General features: G+C 50.1%; 1 protein-coding gene across 3 annotated transcripts in view; it reads right to left on the reverse strand.

The window, feature by feature from the left end:
- Positions 1 to 548: 548 nt before the first annotated feature.
- The window catches only part of Actn1 (actinin alpha 1), a 99457-nt gene continuing 79817 nt past the window's right edge, over positions 549 to 20188 (reverse strand). The window contains exons 9-22 of one of the 3 annotated variants that reach the window (XM_036206157.1): positions 19545 to 19637; positions 18056 to 18286; positions 16094 to 16241; positions 13271 to 13421; positions 11877 to 11985; positions 11315 to 11455; positions 9236 to 9418; positions 8677 to 8811; positions 7282 to 7461; positions 5818 to 5964; positions 4832 to 4912; positions 4328 to 4393; positions 2983 to 3141; positions 549 to 1477 (exon numbers count right to left, since the gene is read on the reverse strand). In XM_036206157.1, the coding sequence (XP_036062050.1) occupies positions 1319 to 1477; positions 2983 to 3141; positions 4328 to 4393; positions 4832 to 4912; positions 5818 to 5964; positions 7282 to 7461; positions 8677 to 8811; positions 9236 to 9418; positions 11315 to 11455; positions 11877 to 11985; positions 13271 to 13421; positions 16094 to 16241; positions 18056 to 18286; positions 19545 to 19637 (1983 nt within the window). In that variant the 3' untranslated portion in view covers positions 549 to 1318. The remainder of the gene's footprint in view (positions 1478 to 2982; positions 3142 to 4327; positions 4394 to 4831; positions 4913 to 5817; positions 5965 to 7281; positions 7462 to 8676; positions 8812 to 9235; positions 9419 to 11314; positions 11456 to 11876; positions 11986 to 13270; positions 13422 to 16093; positions 16242 to 18055; positions 18287 to 19544; positions 19638 to 20188) is intronic. The other 2 variants (XM_036206160.1, XM_036206159.1) reach the window with 2 other exon arrangements.

The following is a 20188-nucleotide window of genomic DNA, read 5'->3' on the forward strand; positions in this document are numbered from 1 at the left end:
TACCATCATATAGTCTTAGATATGTGTGTGTGTGTGTGTGTGTGTGTGTGTGTGTGTGTGTGTATGTGAGTGAGTGTGTGTGTGTGTGTGTGTGTGTGTGTATGAGCTCCCTGTGAGGCTCAACAGCTGTTATCTGTGGTACATTTTGGGATTCTAGGGATTGAGTTCAGGGACTAGCATATGCTCATCACAGACCCTGCCACCAAGCTATAGCTCCAGCCTTCTATGTGACATTTAGAGTATGAAAATGGGAATATAACCCTGACACAATTCAAACTGTCCCCTGTAGCAAAAACAAAATGGCTGGGGGACATGCAGAAGCCACAGATGCTGCAGAGAACCAATAACAGTGGAGTTCGCCATTATGCATTCATGACCTTTCAACTTCCAGTACATTGAGGGAACCATCTTTCCCTTTCCAAAGTAATTAAGATTGACATACCAGACTCACAATCTAGAGGTGGGTGGGTACAGGTATACCACACCACTCTCGACACACCCCACCCTCCCTTCTGGAAGCCGGTAAAAGGAGCAAAACGGAAATGATGTCACGGGAGTGTAGTTTTAATACAGTCTGTGCCAAGCAACATCATAATCTCCAAGTCTGCCCTATCTTTAATAGGCAATATTCAAAAAATTTTTTAAAGTCTGCATTCATAAAACAGGACAGCCACACTTTTGAGGAGACTTAAAAATGAGAAGCCATGAATTATCTTCTTTGAAAAGCAGCCATTTCAAAAGATTTTCTTTAATATCATAAAATATTCTCATGGACAAGTGAGCTAGCAAACACACATGCACCACTGTGCCTTTGACAAGAGTACCCACCTACCCCCACTCCCCAGGTGGACATGAGATTAGAGAAATGAATTCAGAAGACGGAACAGGTAGAGGGGGGAAAAAGTCAGTAAAAAGAATGGAATATAACTTTGTGCTTGGTTATTTTCCTATGTCACAACAAAAACATTGCGGTGCAAATAGTTAATTTTTCTTTTCCATTTAAGACTGGTGGAGAAAAAAATACTTTTTTTCTATAATAAAATATGTAGTTTTTTTTTTAAACTTTTTTTTTTTTTAATGTAACTTTTTTTTTTTTTCCTTTTCTGCAGAAAATAATTTTGTAAACTGTCACTTCGCGGGCAGGGAGGCTTGGTGCCGCCCGGGTTGCAGCTAGTCCCCTGGTGGCTGAGCTGAAACCAAACCCGGACAGGCGGACTGGGCAGCGGCGGGGCGGAGGAGGAGGAGGAGGAGGAGGAGCAGCGGGCGGGGCGCACGCGCAGAGGGAGGGCCAAGGTGGGAGGGGGGGGGGGGGGGCGGGTTAGAGGTCACTCTCGCCGTACAGCGCGGTGGAGAAGGACATGTAGTCTAGAGCACCGGGCACAGAGTCGGGGCCTGCGTAGGGGGCCATTCTCGCGATGCAGTATTCGGCCTGGTCAGGTGGCAGCTCACGGCGCAGCTCGTCCACCGTGATGTAATTCTGCAGAGAAAGCGCAGTCAGGGTCGCACAGCGTGGCCGCGGCCAGAAAGCAACGCGCGGCCAGAAAGCAACGCGCGGCACTGCCGCGCGATTCCTAGGTCGCAAACTTGCCACCAATGTTAGGTACCTGTTTTCTCCCTCCTAGGTCTCCTTGATCCGTATAACACATACATGCATACATGTAACACAGACATCTGTGTGTATGCACATATATATTTAAGTGCATATTATATATATTACATATCATATGTATATAATTTTTTAAAACTTCATGTTTTCCATTTTAGTATCCACTTCTTTCCAAACTAATTCCACCCAGATTCTTCTCATTCCGCCTACTGGTTTATAGTAGCCATGTGCTGGCTCGGTTTCAAAGGTTCTCCAGCAGAATGTAACTTCCTAGGAGCCCTCCACAGCCACTCACCTGGCACTTTAAAGACCTCCGCCAGTATCAAAACTAAAGGAGTGTCCCACAGAGTAAAATCAATGTCCAGTTTAGGAATCACAGCTACAGACAGCTCTCTTAACCGGTCTGCCAAGTGTGGGCCTTGCCACACACCCCAGCCAACTCCCAGCCTGGGCCTCTGAATTTCCTTTCCTTCCCCACCTGATAAATCAACTTGGAAACTGCTGTTTATAGGAGTTGAAGGGGGGACTGGAGAGATGGCTTAGTGGTTAGGAGCACTGGCTGTTCTTCCGGAGGACACAAGTTCAATTCCCAGCACCCACATGGCAGCTCACAGCTGTCTGTAACTCCAGTTCCACTGGATCTGACACCTTCATACAGACATAGGAGTTGAAGGATCTAGGATGACAGCTCTCAACCCATGTGTCGTGAACCCTGTGGGCTTGAAGGACCCTTTCAGAGATGTCGCATACTAGGGATTCTGCATATCAGATATTTACATTATGATATATTAACAGCAGCAAAATTTCAGTTATGAAGTGGCAACACAAATAACTTTATGGTTGGGGGTCATCACAACATGGGGAGCTGAATTAAAGGGTCATAGCAGCATTAGGAAGGTTGAGAACCACTGCCCTAGGACTTACCAAAGACTTCACAGCTCCAATTCCTACAACTGTGAGTCCCTGGGGCCCCAGTGTGAGGAAGAGTGGGACTGCCCTCTCTTCACCCCAAAAGTCAGGAGACCACTTCCCCTTTCTGGATTGTTTTCTTCCTCTACAAAATTAGTCATTTCGACTAGATAGCTTCTGGGTCCTACAAGGTGGTCTGACTCCTCCAACTCCACATTCCGAAGCACCTGCCTCCTCCATTCGACACAGTGGTTTTTGGTGACTTATAGGGTCCCTTGCGATGGCTCTCCTAAGCCAATACCATGTCCCAACAACTTAGCTGAGCCCAAGGCATTACAGATCGGGCGGAGAGGCATAGCAATGAGGACCCATGGGACCCTAGGAGGAATGACCGAGGTGCTCATATCCTAGCCATGTGCCCAACAGACCAGAGTCAAGAGACAGTGCCTGAGCCATGAGAGACCCACCTTATCTCCTGCCAGGATCTTGAAGGAAGCCATGACCTGATCTGCTGTGTCGGTATCAGCTGTCTCTCGGGACATGAAGTCGATGAAGGCCTGGAACGTCACTACCCCCAAGCGGTTGGGGTCTACAATGCTCATGATGCGGGCAAATTCTGCCTCTCCCTGGAGGAAACAGCCAACCCACACCTGTCAGCTAATGGCCTACTGGAGCATCTCAGGTAGACCTCGAGCCCTGAGTAGCCTATGGAGGGCACAACAGCCCTCTGATCTGGCTTGGGTTACCTCAAGGGTGTGATAGTGACTTAATAGTTGGAGACTCAGGACTTCCCACCCGCTACAGATCCCTGAGTTCCCTTTACAGGAAATAATGGTGGCACTGATTATAATGACAATAACATTAGCAAGGCTAATACCTATATAGCATGCACTACTGCCAGCTACTATTCGTTCTAAATGTTTTATATGTTATAATTCATTTTGTCATCACCACAACTAAATAAAATCATAGTATTTCCACTGTATGGAAGTCTGAGGCCAAGACAGGCTAAGTGACTTGCCCAAAGTCACACAACGAATACGTAGGAAGCTAGGGTTAGAATTCAGGCAGTCTGGCTCAAGAACGTGCTGCTTCCCCATCAATCTGTATTTCCTAGGCGCCAGTCAAGTGCACAGTACTCGTCATCACTTTATTTAACTCTTACAACTACTACGTAGGGGTTCCTTCACTTCAGCTGAGACCACAAGCTGTTGATGGCCAAGGGGGACTTACTGAGTACACATCTGGCCAAGCCCTTAACCTTGCTGGACATCACATGGATTTTGTATTTGTCTCAATAGGCAGAATCACCTGTCTATCCAGCTAAGTGTCCTGTCCTGCTCAGAAAGCTGGATGAAGTGGGGACACATTAGAGAGAGGCCTGGGCCAACCACTGAGTGGTGGCTGGCCGGGATGGGAGCTGTTTTCAGGGCAGAAAATATATACCTCCACGTCTCACATAAGACATCGCAGAGTTACCATTCCTATATGCCTTGGGGTTGGCCGCCCACAGTTGGTGTCCACCATGGGAATGAAAAGCCTTTTCTCCACAGTAAGTACCATAAGATGAGCTAGTGCAGAGACCAAGACAAGAGGGCCAAGCCTCTCATCCACACCCTGGCCCCATGGGTCATCTGGTTTTCGGGTGCCATCTTCCCCAAGGATGGGGACAAGGAGCTCCCCTGGGGAGGGCCGTGCTAACCTAAGGGCCTCAGTTCCACCATCACTAAGACTTAGCTTCTCCGGTTAGGTGGCTGCCTCCTAGCCAGGGCAACAGAAAGCCTGGCAGGTAGAGGATGGGGTTTACGTTACCATGTTGTAACCCATGGAGATAAGGCAGGCGCGGAAATCATCTGTGTCCATCATGCCCGTCTTCTTCTGTGGGGCAGTGGCACCAAGACACAGGACAGACAGACAGGTGGGAGGAGGGAAGGGCCAGCCAGGGGCCAGGAAGACAGCAGAAAGGAAGGGCGGAGTTTATGGTGAAGATTCGGAAGAGCCGAAGAATGGAGGAGAGGACATGTCGAAGGAGGTCAGAGCAAAGAAATGCAGTAGTCCAGTCCACAGATGAGACGTGATGAGGGAGAAGAGGCGGAGACCCAGGCAGGTTCCCAGGAGAGGTAACCGCGGGCAGAGGACAGAAGTCAAGAGGAGCCAGATGGGGGACAGGCAGGGATAGCAGGAGAGGACGAGCCCCACAGCCCACAGGAAGGGGGACAGGGAGAGTCAGACAGAGAGAGAAGAGAAAAAGGAGAAATGCGTTATTTCTCGCCCCAGAGGCCACCCTTGAGCGTGCTCCATGCAGGAGGCAAGTACCTGGGGGTCGTTGCCAATATCATAACCCAAGCTGATGAGGCAGGCTTTGAACTCTTCAGGACCCAGCGTGCCGGAGTGATCCTGGGGCCGTGGTGCGCCAGGCAGCGAGCCATGCGGTGCCAGGGAAGAGGAGGCCGTGAGGGGGTAGGGTGGGGGGTGGGGGTGGGCCATGCCCCAGGGTGGGAGGTGGTGTGTGTGGGGAGACACAGGGACAAAGGCATGCGGGTGGAGAGGGTGGAGGGTAAGGGGTGGGGGGGGGGGAGAGGGAAATAAAAGTGCACACAGTTAGACACACGGACAAGGTTCCAGAGGGGGCCCTGTCCCTGGCACACAAGGTCCTGCTTGGGGAAGCAGGGCCGGAGGGGGAACATGATGAGCCACAAGGGTGAGAAGCTCCCAGAAGTGCCCCGGGTTACCTGATGTCTCCCAGAACCCTACCCCGCCCCCCACCTCGCCAGGTACCTGGAGGGCAGTGAAGCAGGCAGGGTGGTGGACAGCACCTGACCTCATGCCTCGCCTCCCTTGTGGCTGTCCCCAAGCTCAGGGCACCGGGAATGTGCAGGCCACTGACAATGCAGCCTGTCCTGAAGCTAGCATGAGAAACCATGGCAGTAGGCTCCAATGTCCCCTGTTGCAGGTCCCAAAGGTAGCCTCAGTCTGGGCAGTCACTTTTCACTGCTTTGTCCCAAGGCAGAGGACAGTCCCTACAGCCATAGGCACAGGGCTTTACTCGTGGCTCCGACAGCCTCATTCCCAAAGGTTGGTTTCTCACAGGAGAGCAACAAGGATGAAAGATCCTCTCTCACCCACAGTAGCACTGTCTTTAGGAATGCCGTGAAAGCTTACAGGGCAGGCTGTTATCAGTTCCTCCCTCTCTCTCCTCCTCACCTACCCAAGGACCAGGCTCATGCCCTGGGCAGTGCCCTCCAGGGCTCTGGGTCGGGGGTTGGGGGCCACTCTAGGTGAGCAAGGAGTAGGGCTCTCACCCGGTCAAAGTGGTTGAAGGAGGCCCGGAACTCATTCATCTGCTCCTGGCTGATGCCTTTGGCATCCCGGGTCAAGATCTGGTTCTCCACTTCATTGATGGTCCTGGCAATGGTGGTGAGCAGCTGCTCCCAGCCCACACGGATGTGCTAGGAGCAAGTGACGAGCTCGTCAGAAAGGGACACCAGGCCCGGGCTGTCTGATTATTCCTCTTCCCAACTCAAAAATGGCCCAAAGGAGGGGCTAGAGAGATGGCTCAGTGGTTAAGAACATTTGTTGTTCTTCTAGAGGACCCAGGTTTGAGTGCCAGCCCCCATATGGTGGCTCACAACCATCTCTAACTCTAGTTCCAGAGAATATATCAGCCGGGCGGTGGTGGCGCACGCCTGTAATCCCAGCACTCGGGAGGCAGAGGCAGGTGGATCTCTGTGAGTTCAAGGCCAGCCTGGTTTACAAAGCGAGTTCCAGGAAAGGCGCAAAGCTACACAGAGAAACCCTGTCTCGAAAAACAAAAAACAAAAACAACAACAACAACAACAACAACAAAAAGAATATATCATCTCTGGCCTCCTTGGGCACCAGGCACACACATGGTGCACAGACAGGCACACACATACTCAGGCAAAATGCCCATATCCATAAGATGAAATAAATATATTGTTGTTAAAGGCCAAAACTGCTAGCTTGACCATCTATCTGGAGTCACAGTATGATCAGCGGGAGGAAACAGAGCACACTCTACCAGGACAGAGGGCCTAAAAGGTGCAGGAAGAGCAACAAGAGCCAGATTTGCCAACGAACTTTGTCAGTGAAGGAAGGTAGATTTTGTGGTGGGAAAAACTGAAGAACAAAAAACAGAGCGATCCCCTCCCAGCAGGTCCTACCCCACAAAAACCAAGATAACTGGCACCACATAATGGCCTTCTGGTCAAAGACAAGCCAAATACATCATGGTGGTCTCAGTGATCACATAGTAAGTAACACTCCAGACAGTGTAAGCACACTCTATGATATCTGAACAATGAGGAAACAGCTTAACAAGGCACATCCTACCATGAAGGGACAAAGAGCTAACATCATTTAGAAAGCAGGTACCTAAGCCAGCCTTGAGCCCACTAGCATCAAAATCACTGGGAAGTGCTTGTTAAAAATTGAGATTCAGGGGCTAGAGAGATGGCTCAGAGGTTAAGAGCAGTGGCTGCTCTTCCAGAGGTCCTGAGTTCAATTCCCAGCACCCACATGGTGGCTCACAACCATCTATAATGAGATCTGATTCCCTCTTCTGGCATACAGGCAAACTTGCAGAAAGAACACTGTTTATATAATAAACAAAATAAATCTTAAAAAAAAAATTGAGATTCATTAAGTTCCACCCTTGAACAAATGAATTGAATTCTGGAACTAGGGACCAGATGTGTACACCTGCAACAAGTTCCTCTCAGAGAAGCAGGACCCAGCCTATTTACCTCCATGGTGTAGTTGGTGTGCTTATTGTCGAAGATAAGCGCCTCCTGGATGAGCTGATGGTCGCACTCCAGCAGGTCAATCTTTGGCTTATAGTTGACAATGCTCTTTTCGTACTGCCGCAGGTGGCTGAGCTGGTCCTCCAGGGTGCCGTGCATCTCAATGGAGATCCTCCCAATCTCCTGTGCACCAGGAAGGGGATAACGTCAGACCAGCCCACTCTGTACTTAAGTGGCAGGGACCAGTTCCTCATGGTCACCTCTGTTAGCATCCCAGCCCTAGAGAGGCTAGAACTGGCAACATTGAACACAAAAAGTTATTTAGCGTGGACATTGCTTGGTAAGGAAGCTGCATCCTACAGTTCTATAGTAAGCCTTGGCACTGGGTGAAATATCGTCCACCGTAGCCTAAGGAAAGGATTGGAATGCAGGGCCAATGGCCGACCTGAGTGCTCATTCCTTTGTTTGCTATTTAAATGCCTTCCAGAACCTTGTTCCCAACCATCTCCCAGCTATCTCCCGTTGAGCCAGAACCCCTCATATTTCTCAGTTCACCTGGTGTGCCTCTTCCACAGCCTTTTTTTTTCTTTAGATTTATTTATTTATTATGTATACAGCATGTATGACCAGAAGAGGGCGCCAGATCTCATTACAGATGGCTGTGAGCCACCATGTGGTTGCTGGGAATTGAACTCAGGACCTCTGGAAGAGCAGTCCGTGCTCTTAACCTCTGAGCCATCTCTCCAGCCCCCATACAGCTATTTTCGTTCCTACTCTTTCTCCTCTAGGACGGCTGGCCAAGCCCTTCGGAGCCACCCAACTCCATGAGCCAGGTCTAATGTACACTTCCGCCAGCCGCCGACTCATGTAAGTGGTTCTCAGTGAAAGCAGTTTGTGTTCATTCAGTCCTGTTAATATTTACTGAGTATTTACAAGTAGAGTCTTGGGGGTGCATGTACATAAGTGCATGTGTGTATGCACACCCACATAAACTTGGCATGGACTCTCTGCTCAAGATGCTCAGTGATCTCTCATCACACACATCCCACAAAATATTACTCTATACTTGTTATAAGAGGCTCGGCTCTCTTTCTAAAATGGATCAGCCCACTGCCTGGGGGAGCGGTAATGGAGACAAGGCAACCCAGAGGGACTGAGCTGACCCAGGCATTCAGTTGTTCTTCCTGTGGAACTTTCATAGGTAGTTCGTTAGTAGTGTCCTACTTTGCCCCAGTAAGACACAGGGATCAAACCACTGGCATCCCCTGCCACTGAACAATCATGAGCTCAGACCTCAGTCCTCCATGGTTCTTCCTGGTAACCAGGTGACTTGGCTGGCTGGAATGGTACTAGGAAGAGGCACGACATTCCCAGCCTGCTTCCCATGATAAGACTCACCTCCATCTTGGTCTGGATCCAGGGACCAATGACATTGGCTTGGGCCCCAAACTGCTTGCGTAGCCTCTCATTGTGCTGCTGGCGGGCATGCTCCTCTGTTAGGGCCTGGTCCCTCCGGGGCACCAGTTGCCGTACCTGGGGTGGGAATAACCATGGGACTCTGTAGGTAGGCCAGCCGCACATCTCCATACTCCCAGGTGAGGAAACAGGGGGCCCCCGTGGGGGAAAAGGGCAAGTCGGAATGCAGTAAGAGTGAAGGTGTCAGCATGGACCAGAAATTCATTCACTAATGAAAACCAGTGAGATACAGATAAAAATCCTGCCCTTAAGAAATGGATACTAGCCAGGCAGTGGTGGCACATGCCTTTAATCCCAGCACTGGGGAGGCAGAGGCAGGTGGATCTCTGTGAGTTCAAGGCCAGCCTGGTCTACAGAGCGAGAGCCAGGACAGGCACCAAAAACTACACAGAGAAACCCTGTCTCGAACCTCACCCCCACACTACCCCCCCTCCCAAAATGTATAATGGCTTGGCCTATGTCCATTAGCCCTTCAACTCACATGGTCCCATTTGCCATTGATCTCCTGAGGCGTGATGGTTGTATAGGGGTTGGTGCCTGCCATGTTGACATGATAGGTCTGGACAATCTTGGACACTTCATTGTGGATGCCCAGGATGGCCAGGCGCTCCTTGTCGGCATCCGGGAGGGTGGCCTTGAACTGCTCGTGGGCTGTGGTCAGTCCCTGGATAGACAATGGCAGGATTAGTCAGTGCTCTCCTCAGACAAGATTAAGCAAAGGGAGCCAAGAGGTCCCAGACAAAAAGTGGAAGGGCCCTGAAGGCCAAGGCCTACACCTAATGAAAACACGGAGACACCAAACCAAGTTCTGATGGCAGAGAACCAGCAAGGCAGGGTGACTAGAGGAAGGCAAAGCTACAGCTGCATCCTGAGGGCTGGTATAGTTAGCAGCCACCATTCTGGGGTGTTCAACACCCTACCACCAGATTGGTGATCTGGGTGGGGCAAGCCCCGCTCCCCAGGTATCTTCTTCCTTCCTTCCTTCCTTCCTTCCTTCCTTCCTTCCTTCCTTCCTTCCTTCCCTTCCCTTCCCTTCCCTTCCCTTCCCTTCCTTCCTTTCAGTTTTTCGAGACATGGTTTCTCTGTGTAGCTTTGCGTCTTCCCTGGATCTCCCTCTGTAGACCAGGCTGGCCTCGAACTCACAGAGATCCGCCTGCCTCTGCCTCCCTAGTGCTGGGATTAAAGGCGTACGCCACCACCGCCGGCTGTATCCTCTTTCAATACTAGCTCCTTCAGCTTCCTGCAAAACCCTTTTTTCTTCCTCTACCTTGGGAGTGCTGTGGTTAAAGACATGCATCAAACACACTCCATTTTATGCAGAGGTGGGAACTGAACCCAGGGCTTCAAGGGTGCTAGCTAGACAGGCACCCTACCAACTGAGCTACATCCCTAGCCCCTGCAAACGCTCTGATCTAAGATGGGAAGCAATGGGAGCCCCACGATTAATGTTAAAGTCAAGATTTGGGATCGGGTATATAATAAAGTCTACATTTTTGTGTGTACAAAGAACACATAAATAAATACATGTCTGCCAGGTGGTGGTAGCACATGCCTTTAATCCCAGCACTCGGGAGGCAGAGGCAGGTGGATTTCTTGAGTTTGAGGCCAGCCTGGTCTACAGAGCAAATTTTAGGGCAGCCAGGGCTGTTACACAGAGAAACCCTGTCTTGAGAAACAAACAGACCACAACCCCCTACCCCCCCCCACACATTTGTTTATATATACAAAGATCATACTGAAGTTACTACTTACCTCTAAAAAAGGGAGCAGGGGGCTAGAAAGGGCTATGGGAGGGAACCTTGTCATAGCACCTCTTTATCTTTAGAATGTCATTTATTTATTTATTTGTTTGTTTGTTTATTTATTTATTAATTATGTACAAAGTGTTCTGCCTGCATGCCAGAAGAGGGCACTGGATCTCATTATAGATGGTTGTGAGCCACCATGGGGTTGCTGGGAATTGAACTCAGTACCTCTGGAAGAGCAGCCAGTGCTCTTAACCTCTGAGCCATCTCTCCAGCCCCTAGAATGTTATTCTATGTGCATATATTACCTTGTTATTATAATTCCAGTGTTAGGCTGGGAGTGGGGGCTCACTCCTTTGATCCCAGCACTTAGGAGGCAGAGGCAGGCAGATTTCTGTGAGTTTGAGGACAGCCTGGTCTACATAGTGAGTTCCAGACTAGCCAGGAGTATATAGTGAGACCCTATCTTTAAAAGGGGGTAGGAGGCTGGGGAGGTGACTTCGCAGTTAAAAGCACTTGCTGCTCTTGCAAAGGACTGGGGTTCCATTCCCAGCATACATAGAACTGCCAACAACCATCTGTAACTCCAGTTCCAGGGGCATCTGGGCACTATATCTAAGTGGTACACATACATACATGCAGACAAAACACCCATATAAACAACATAAAAATAGAACAGTCTTCACACACACACACACACACACACACACACACACACACACAACCTTAAATGCTAACACTTTCAATTTATGAAACCCTTGGGATATTGGTCTTCAGTTTATCCTAAAGAGGACCAGCCTCTCTGGAATGCCCACCTGGATCTCCTCAATGGTATGTACAATGAAGGTGTCTTGAAGGTCCTCCATGGCTCCCTCCATCCAGTTGTTGAAGGGTGCTGCCCGCTTAGCATACTCCAAGTAGAGCTGGTCAATGGTCTCCAGCAGCTTCTCTGTTCTCTGGAAGTATCAAGGGGGGTGGAATGTTTAGCAGAGTGACCCTCAAAGGCCAGTGCCCCCCACTCCCCCGCATCTTTGTCTAGAAGCACTGGACCAGATGAGGCAGGAAGAACCAGTTGCTGAGCGGCTCTGGGTCTTGGCTGTCAACTGACAGATCACCTCACACTGGAATCACTTGCCCTGGTCCCAAGAGGGTCTGTTTTACAGAACAGGACAACCCTCCAAAGGCTGGAGCTGGACTAACAAGGTCGCTGGGACAGGAGCAGGATCTCCGTCAAGGCCGAGTTCATACATTCTCGGTCAAAGGGAGTCTTCCCATTAGGCCAGAGATGGGGATGGTCCAGGGAGTCATGGACACTTAAAAAGCAGAGAACCAAGGAGGAAGAGGAGGAAGAGACACATGGCACTGCAGGGTCCTCACCTCTAACGCTTCTCTCCGCTTCTGGGTGAGGGCCCCGAGATTGTCCCACTGGTCACAGATCTTTTGGCAACGAGCGTTGACACTGGGTGAGTCATAATAGTCCAGCTCACTGTAGAGTGGGAAGAGACAGGGGTCAAGTGATGAGCAACACAGGTCGAGGGAGGTGGGCAGGGAGCCTGTCATTCTTGCTCCCAGGGATGTTAGGAGCACTAGCAGTGCTGGGGGAGCTGGGGTGGGGGTGGGGGGTGGGGGGGGGGGTGGGGGGTGCTCCCTTCGGCACACCTCCCAGCATCCCTCCCATTCCTGCCTCTTTGGAAACTGGGATCAGGAGACCCAAGGGGGCTGCTCCTCTCCAACAGTCCCTGCTACAAACAGAGTTGGTGGTGACTCTAATGACCAATGACAGGAAGTGGCTGGGGCCCAAGGACAAAGCTCAGAGTCAAGGACTAAGGCTTGGCAGCTGGGCATGGTGGCTCACGCCTCTAATCTTAGCATTCTCCTGGGAGGCTGAGACAGGAGGACTGCCGCAAGTTTGAGGCTAACCTGAGGCACACACCGAGTTCTAGGCCAGTCTGGGCTACAATCTGAATCCTGTCTCAAGAGAAGACAAAACAAAACAAAACAAAACAAAAAACAAAACAAAACAAAACAAAAAAAAAAACCAAAATCTGGGCTAGCAAGATGGTCCAGGGGGTGAAGACACTTGTGCAAGCCTGAAGACCTAAGTTCAATTCCTGGAGCTCACAGTAAAAGGAGAGGAAGAACCAACTCCTTTACGTTGTCCCCTGATCACCACGTACACACCATGGCATGCATATGCGTGTGTGTACACACACACTCTCTCCCACACACACACAATTTAGAAAACAAAAGGAAACAGTACAAAAATGTTGTAACAAACCCCATTACTTTTAAGTTAATCTAAAAGAAAAAAAAAATATTAGGGGCTGAAGAGATGGCTCAGAGGTTAGGAGCACTGACTGCTCTTCCAGAGGTCCTGAGTTCAATTCCCAGCAACCACATGGTGGCTCACAACCATCTGTAATGTGATCTGGCACCCTCTTCTGTATACATAATAAATAAATAAACCTTTAAAAAAAAATTAAAAGGTAAAGTCAAATAAAACAGGGCTTGAGCACCCCTTGCTCCTATCCTGGTAACAGGTGATGACCAAATGTTTGCACAAGAATGGAATGGATCAGGCTCTCTCCCACCAGGAAGAGTCCTTGCCTTCTGGATTGCTTCCTTGACCACATGGGCACAACTCTTTCCCCTCACCAAGCACCTTCGTCTATCTACCCCCTTACTTCCCACCGTCATCTATAACAGCGGAGAAAGCAGACCTCAGCCTCACCCTGGGGCACCAGAGGGGAAAGAGGTCAAAGGGGGCCTACTTGAGCTCCTGTGCGATGGCGGCGATCTGCTCCACGCGGTCCTGGTGGGCAGCCAGGTCACTCTCAAAGGCCTCGTGTTTCTTGAGCAGAGCCTTGATCTCTGACAAGGTGGCTGTCTCGTAATCCTTCTGCCGCAGCATGGCTTCTTTGCCTGGGGTTGGGGTGAGGGAGGCGGGAGACGGGGATGAGCAAGAGCCAGGCAAAGTGTGTCTGGTCTGGACATTTCCCATGGAAGTGCTCACTGTACACTGCTCTACAGTGTAAGAGAGTGGACGTGCAGCAAGAACATCCAACACTGGGAAGAGACTGGGAAGACCACTGCCCTCCAGGGAGCATTTCCAGGGCATTTAGACTAGCTGTCTATGAAGGTTATGCAGGAATATGTAGGGATGCATGAGGCCAGACATCCACTTTCCAACAGTAGGAAACACAGCCAGCCATCTATGCTCTATGGAATAACGGGGGGAGCACCTCATAGGTACTTTTGAATCTCAGCACCTCTCTAGTTACTATGGCTAAGTCCTGAAAGCCCTATAGGGATCCCCTTCCCAGATAGTCTCAGCACGGTCAATGAACCTGTGGTCTCTGCTGCTCACATCCACTGGTGACTTAGAGCCTTCTCGGCCCGCCAGTAATGTCCTCACCCCAAGGCAAGGGCAGCGCTTGTATTTTTGGCCCTGCCCTTAAAGGAGGAAGGCAAGGATGAGAAATGACTTCCCTAAAAAGCTTCCAAGTTGCCTGAAGAGGACCCTCTCAGGACGGGCAAACTTAGCCTTGTGTACACACACATTCTCTGCCTATGCCATCACAGGATGGTCATACCTTCTTGGTCCATAAAGGCCAGCCTGTGAGGCTAAGAGCTATGTCTATTAGCCTCTATTGTAAAGCATTTCTTTCTCTTTTCTGGCGTTGGGTTGGTTCTTTTGTTTTGTGTATTTTTCCTTTAAAATCGTAACACAGTAAGTTTAGACTGAATTTACAAATAAATGCGTTTATCTATTCCTATATAAATATGTTTCCTGCTTTAAAGATATTTAGCAGCACACACTAGGGAGGATTTCTACTTGGATCTCGGGGTCTTCCTGGGTACAGTGGCCCTTCAAGATCCGCAGGAGACTCATTTCAGGACCCTCTAAGAATACCTAAATCCAGGGTTGGGGATTTAGCTCAGTGGTAGAGCACTTGCCTAGCAAACGCAAGGCCCTGGGTTCGGTCCTTAGCTCCGGTAAAAAAAAAAAAGAATACCTAAATCCCAAGATGCTCAAGTCCCTTATATAAGATGACACAGAGTGTGTGTGTGTGTGTGCGTGTGTGCGTGTGTGCGTGTGTGCGTGTGTGTGTGTGTGTGTGTGTGTGTGTGTGTGTGTATTCTCCCATATACTTTAAACCACTCAGGTTGCTTACAGTATAAATGCTATCTATGTAGATAGCTGTTCATCCATAGTCTTTAGGGAATTATGACAAGAAAACAGTCTGTATGAGCTCAGCATAGACATAATTCCTTTTTGTTCTTTCTTTCTTTTCTTTCTTTCTTTTTTTTTTTTTTTTTTTTTTTTGAGACAGGGTTTCTCTGTGTAGCTTTGCGCCTTTCCTGGAACTCACTCTGTAGACCAGGCTGGCCTCAAACTCACAGAGATCTACCTGCCTCTACCTCCCGAGTGCTGGGATTAAAGGCGTGCGCCACCACGGCCCAGCTCCTTTTTGTTCTTAATATTTTGCTTCAAAGTTGGCTGAATCCAGAGACAGAACCCATGGATATGGATAATTTCTTGGCCAGATTTCTCCAACAGAACTTCTCATTGCTCACCCCACCCCAGCCTGTACTGTGCCAGATTTCCCACAGATAACCCTGTGCACACAATGTCTTCCATGTTTAGGGTTAATTCCTTAGTCTCAAGAAATGGAACTCTAGTTGGGAGTGGTGGCACATGCCTTTAATCCCAGCAATAAGGAGGCAGAGGCAGGTGGATCTCTTAGTTCCAGGCCAGCCTGGTCTACACTGTGAGTTCTAGGTCAATCAAGGCTACATGATGAACCCCTATTTCAAAACAAAACAAAAATAAAATAAAATAAATACCAGTGGGTGGGTGGTCAGCGCCATCTCCACCGACCCCCTTCACTCTGTACCTGCACGGGTACTTAGATGGAATCCTAAACACACCCTCTTCGCTGGGTGTTTTCTTCCCAAGCCAGGCCACTCCCAGGTGGCTATAGAATACAGTCCTCCCTATTCACTTCCAACCCCAGGCCAGAGGAACTGAACCTTAGGCCACTGTGGCCAGCAGAGTGCAAGAAAATGGGCAGGAGCTGGTCCTCACGCTAACCCAAGCCAGTTTCTGATGGAAAAAGACCGCCTCACAGACGACGGTTAGCCTTGCAGTCAATAATCAGAGGCCAGCCACCAGCCTAGGAAACAACACAGTGGGACCTCAACATCCACATTTCAGAAATCTGGAAACAGACAAATTGACACTGCTTCTCAGGGACAACGCCAGGACTGACAGCCACACACTGAAGGCCTTGGAAAGAACAATGATGGCAATGTAGAACAAGGAAGAAGCAGCACTTTCCCCAAACTGCCGTCTATAATTCTCCTCAGCACGCCCGTGCCCTGGAGACTTAGTTCTTGCACACTCGAGGAGTTGGTACTACGGTTCCTACTTGGCAAACACGGAAACCGAGGCAACCCAGGGGTGAGTGGACCTGCCCGATGCCAAACAAGAAGACACCAACGAATGCAAAAGAAAAGAGCTGTAGCTGGCGGCTGGGTGGGAATCGGAGAGCAGAGAGCGGGCGGGGAGGCGGGAGCTGGCTCAGGCTCACCATCGGTCCAGGCCTCGTGGATGGAGGCTTTCTGCCTGAACTTCTCTGCCAGGTGATCCAACCTCTCCAGCCTCCGGATCTCATTCAGCAGCCACTCCTCGTAGCCCTTCTCTGCCTGCTCCAGGCAACCCCAGGCATTGTTGATATCCTGCAGGGGTGGGAGACACGGGCTCAGAGAACCTGGAGGGGTTGCAGCCTTCCAGGCAGAGATGCTTCAGATCTTTGGCCGCCATACACAATGCAGCCAAACATTCTGTCTCACTCTTCCAGCGCCCATTCGGACTACTGTGCCTCTTGGAGAGGGAGTGGAGTTCACCTCCAGTGACGGAGACCTCCCCTTCACGGACTAGCTTCCAAACAAACCCTAGCCAGTCTCAGAGGTCCAAGAACAAGCCAGGGGGCCAAACCAATTAGGAATAAGCAAGCTGACAGTACAGCCTCCAAGATATACACTTCTAATAGGCCAAGACTCCCAGATGCTGGCCTTTGGGCTCTGGAGAGTAGCTTGAGTGAGGGAATCAGCCACGATCATGAGCAGAAAGAAATACACACGCCCTTTGTACAAGGCACCCAACGGTTAGCACAGGCACCCAGTTGGAAGAACTAGAATAGAACCAGTCTGAGGGCCATCCTCCTGGCTGTCCACTGGCCATCTGCCCCACATCAGAGGCACTTCTGTCAGCTCTCAGGAGTATCTGTTAGCTAACAGTGGCTCTGACAACCCAAGAGCATCTGATTAAGGCCTGAACTTTAAAGAACTGGTGCTCCAAACTGCCCGCATGACAACACAAGCCTGCTTTCTCCCTTCAAGATCACCTTGTTCCTGCCTCCCCTGACTTGGCTTGCCCCTCTCTGGTCCTGCCCATTATGTCTGTCTGTTTTTGTTGTGTTTTGTTTTGTTCGAAAGGATAAAAGGTTCTGCCTTGATGAATGTGTCCTCCATTCTCCTGGCCCATAAAGTCCTGGAGACAGGATAAAGGGACATGAAGGACAAAATGATAAAAGGGACACAATAGAAGGGCACCCTTGACACAGAAAATCGATTGCAATATTAGCGTTTTGTCTCTGTTTTCCAGATAGGGCCTAGCCATACTTGCTGTGGCCCTCCTGCCTCAGAGCTGGGATTATAGACTTGATTCACACCCAACTTGTTACAGGTGTTTTTGTTTGAAAGAATCTTATTATAAAAAACATGCTTTAAGAGTTACTTAAAATGATATTTATAAAGAAAGATTAAAACTGGAGTTGGCAGCATCGGCTTGTAATCCTAGCTACTTAGAACATCAAGGCAGAATTGCAAGTTCAAGGCCTTCATGGTTGAGTCCTAGGCCAGCCTGGATGCGTTGACGACACCCAGGATGAATTATCTCACAGAAAAAAAATAAACAGGGTCGGGGCTGGGGATGTGGTCCTATACCAGAGCACTTGCCTAACAGGCTTGAGGACCTAGATTCAAGGCCTAGGGTCACAAAAAAATAAATAAAAAGGATCTTTTCAAATTAAAACAAAATTGACAGTAGGTAGTAAGATTATAGATAACTTCCACCTTTTAATATTTTACTTATTTGTATATTAGAAATACTTTACAAAAATCAGTTACTTAAGATAACAAAAGTGGGTCTGTTTTGCTTTGTTCTTGCGGTTGTTAATGTATTTTGAAAGTACTTAAGGTTATATACAAGTAAAAAATTAACATTATTGCTTGGTTCAGTACGACCAGACATCCTGTTTAAAACATTATTTTTTTAAGGGGCAGGGGAAGTTTGGAATGCTCAGGGGTTGAGAAGAGCAAGCCTGACCCAGAACAGTCAGGGGACAAGGTGGCTATCCCTCTGTGCCTGAGCTCAAGCCTGGGTGATAAAGAAACATGGAACATGGCATGTAGGTAGAAGAAAACCCACCTCCAAGCAGCTGGGGGATGGAGATGGCCAGGCAGGCCCCAGACTTGCCCCTGGCACTCACCGAGACCATCCTGCCCTCGGAAGGCATGAAGGCGGGCCGGTTGCTGAGGCGCAGCTTGGTCTGCAGCGTGTTGAAGTTGATCTCCAGCTGGCACTTCTCCTGCACCTTAGGCGGCTTGTGCAGGCGCCGGTAGTCTCGGAAGTCTTCCAGCTTCTGCTGCATGGCATGCATGGTGTTCTCGGGCACCCGATTCTCCAGCCATGGGATGGTGCGGCGGATCCACTCCAAAAGCTAAGGCGAAAGAGCAGAGACATGGCATGGAGTGAGGATGCTGGAGGAAGGTGTGTGTAAAAGCCAGCTTGTCCTTTTTTCCATAGGTCCTTCCCTCACAGGAAGAGGGCCGGCAAAAAGTCTCTCCTGATGGCACACTCCCCAACGACCCACTAAGGCCTCACCATGCCACGTAGGAAGGCTTCCGGGTGCTCCCTCCAAGGTGACCGGGATATGGTCAACTCGGAGCCCACACCCCTCATCTTCTCTGCCCTGATAGGGATAAACCAAAGAACCACAACCTGCTTCGTAAGGAGACCTGAGCTCAAGTCTAGACGGGCCTCAGTTCCTTAATCTATACCAAGCAGGGGTGTAATAGAACAGAGACTTCCAGCCTCAAAAAGAAGAGGCTAGAATCCGGGACAGCCTAGATTTCTATCCTGGAGCCATGGTGAGGATTACAAAGATGTAGGGCTGCAAAGTTGGATGACAGGAAGCCTACGGAACACCTGCATATTGCCAGGCATGACCCACGAGGGTGACTCACAGAAATAATCATAGAAATACTACACGGTCAAGTGCTATCAGCACCCCCACATTATGGAGGAGGCAGCACCCAAGGCTCTGCTCTGCCAGGTCACGCAGCTTGCTGCGGGGATTTGGCTGAAATGATGAGGCATGGATTAAAGCCTGGGCGTCTGGCTCTCACTAAACTGGAAGGCAGAGCCACCAAAAGGCTGGGGGAAAACAGTCCAAAAGGAGCAGCACCTTAACCCAAATGACAGCGGGGCAACCGGCTAACTTCCTGCCACCCTGTCCCCTGCTGGCCTGGCTATTGAGCCAGCCTGAGGCAGTACTGAGTCCTCCTAGGTGTGCGGCTTCTCAGAACCTGATGTAGCCCTGTACTATCGAGTTTAGACAAAACCTACAGAGCGGCAGTAGACCAGGCTGCCAAGGCCTCTGAGATCCCAGGGCTCAACTCCCACTCAGTAAGCGAAAGAAAAAACAAGAGCCAGGGAGGTGGAAGCATTTTTCCCAGGCTCGCTGTATGTAAGCCAGACACCTCCTCCTCCGTATTCACTTCTGCCCCCCCAGAGGCCCAGAACCAAGCTGCCCTAGGTTAACTGTGCTTGGCTCATGCACTGCACCAGCCTGGGACTGTGTCCTCAGAATGACTGTGCAAGGCACTGATCCTAAGAGCTTCCTTCTCTCGGGGTATAATGCAGGACCTTGCGGGGGGGCGGGGGGGGGCAGTCTGGAAGAACACACGGGTACCCACATCACTGGCCAGCTTCTCGTAGTCTTCCATAAGCTGTTCATTCTCTTGATTGACGGCCAAGACTTTGCAGATGCGGTTGGCTGCTGTCTCCGCCTGGCAACAAGATAGAGAAGTCATGACCAGCCTGCCCCAGCAACGGGGATGGGGGGGGGGTTTGGGGGGTGACACACCTGTGTCAACAGGCCCCTCCCCCCTGCTCCTCCACGTGGTTGGAAAGGAGCCCCTGAGGCCGTGCCACACTCCCCTGTCTCCTGCATCACTCTCTTGGCCAGCCCTGGACAAGGGTTGACTCCCGTCATGCATGCTGGGAAGAAATAAACCAAATAACTGAGGCATTCAAAATCTCAGGCCAGGTAGAGAAAGGAAGAGATTCATGCCCATCCTGGGATTCCAGGGGTCACAAGACTTGGGACCTCGGGCCGGATCTGACAGGATTTTGAAGATGGGAGACTTCAAGTCTGAAAGCGTGAGGAGGTGCTGGTTGACAGCAAGGCCTCTCAGGTTCCCTGAAGAATCTCCGAAGGCTCCTGGTTCAAAGCCCTTTAGGGAAAAGCCAAAGGCATGGCAGTGCACGGAGGAGGAGATGGAAGGCTCCACCCAGCACAGGAGCTGGTGGCTCAGCTAAGATCATACCATGCACCAAG

This window comes from Onychomys torridus, chromosome 14 (genome assembly GCF_903995425.1).
Source record: "Onychomys torridus chromosome 14, mOncTor1.1, whole genome shotgun sequence".
Lineage (NCBI taxonomy): Eukaryota > Metazoa > Chordata > Mammalia > Rodentia > Cricetidae > Onychomys > Onychomys torridus.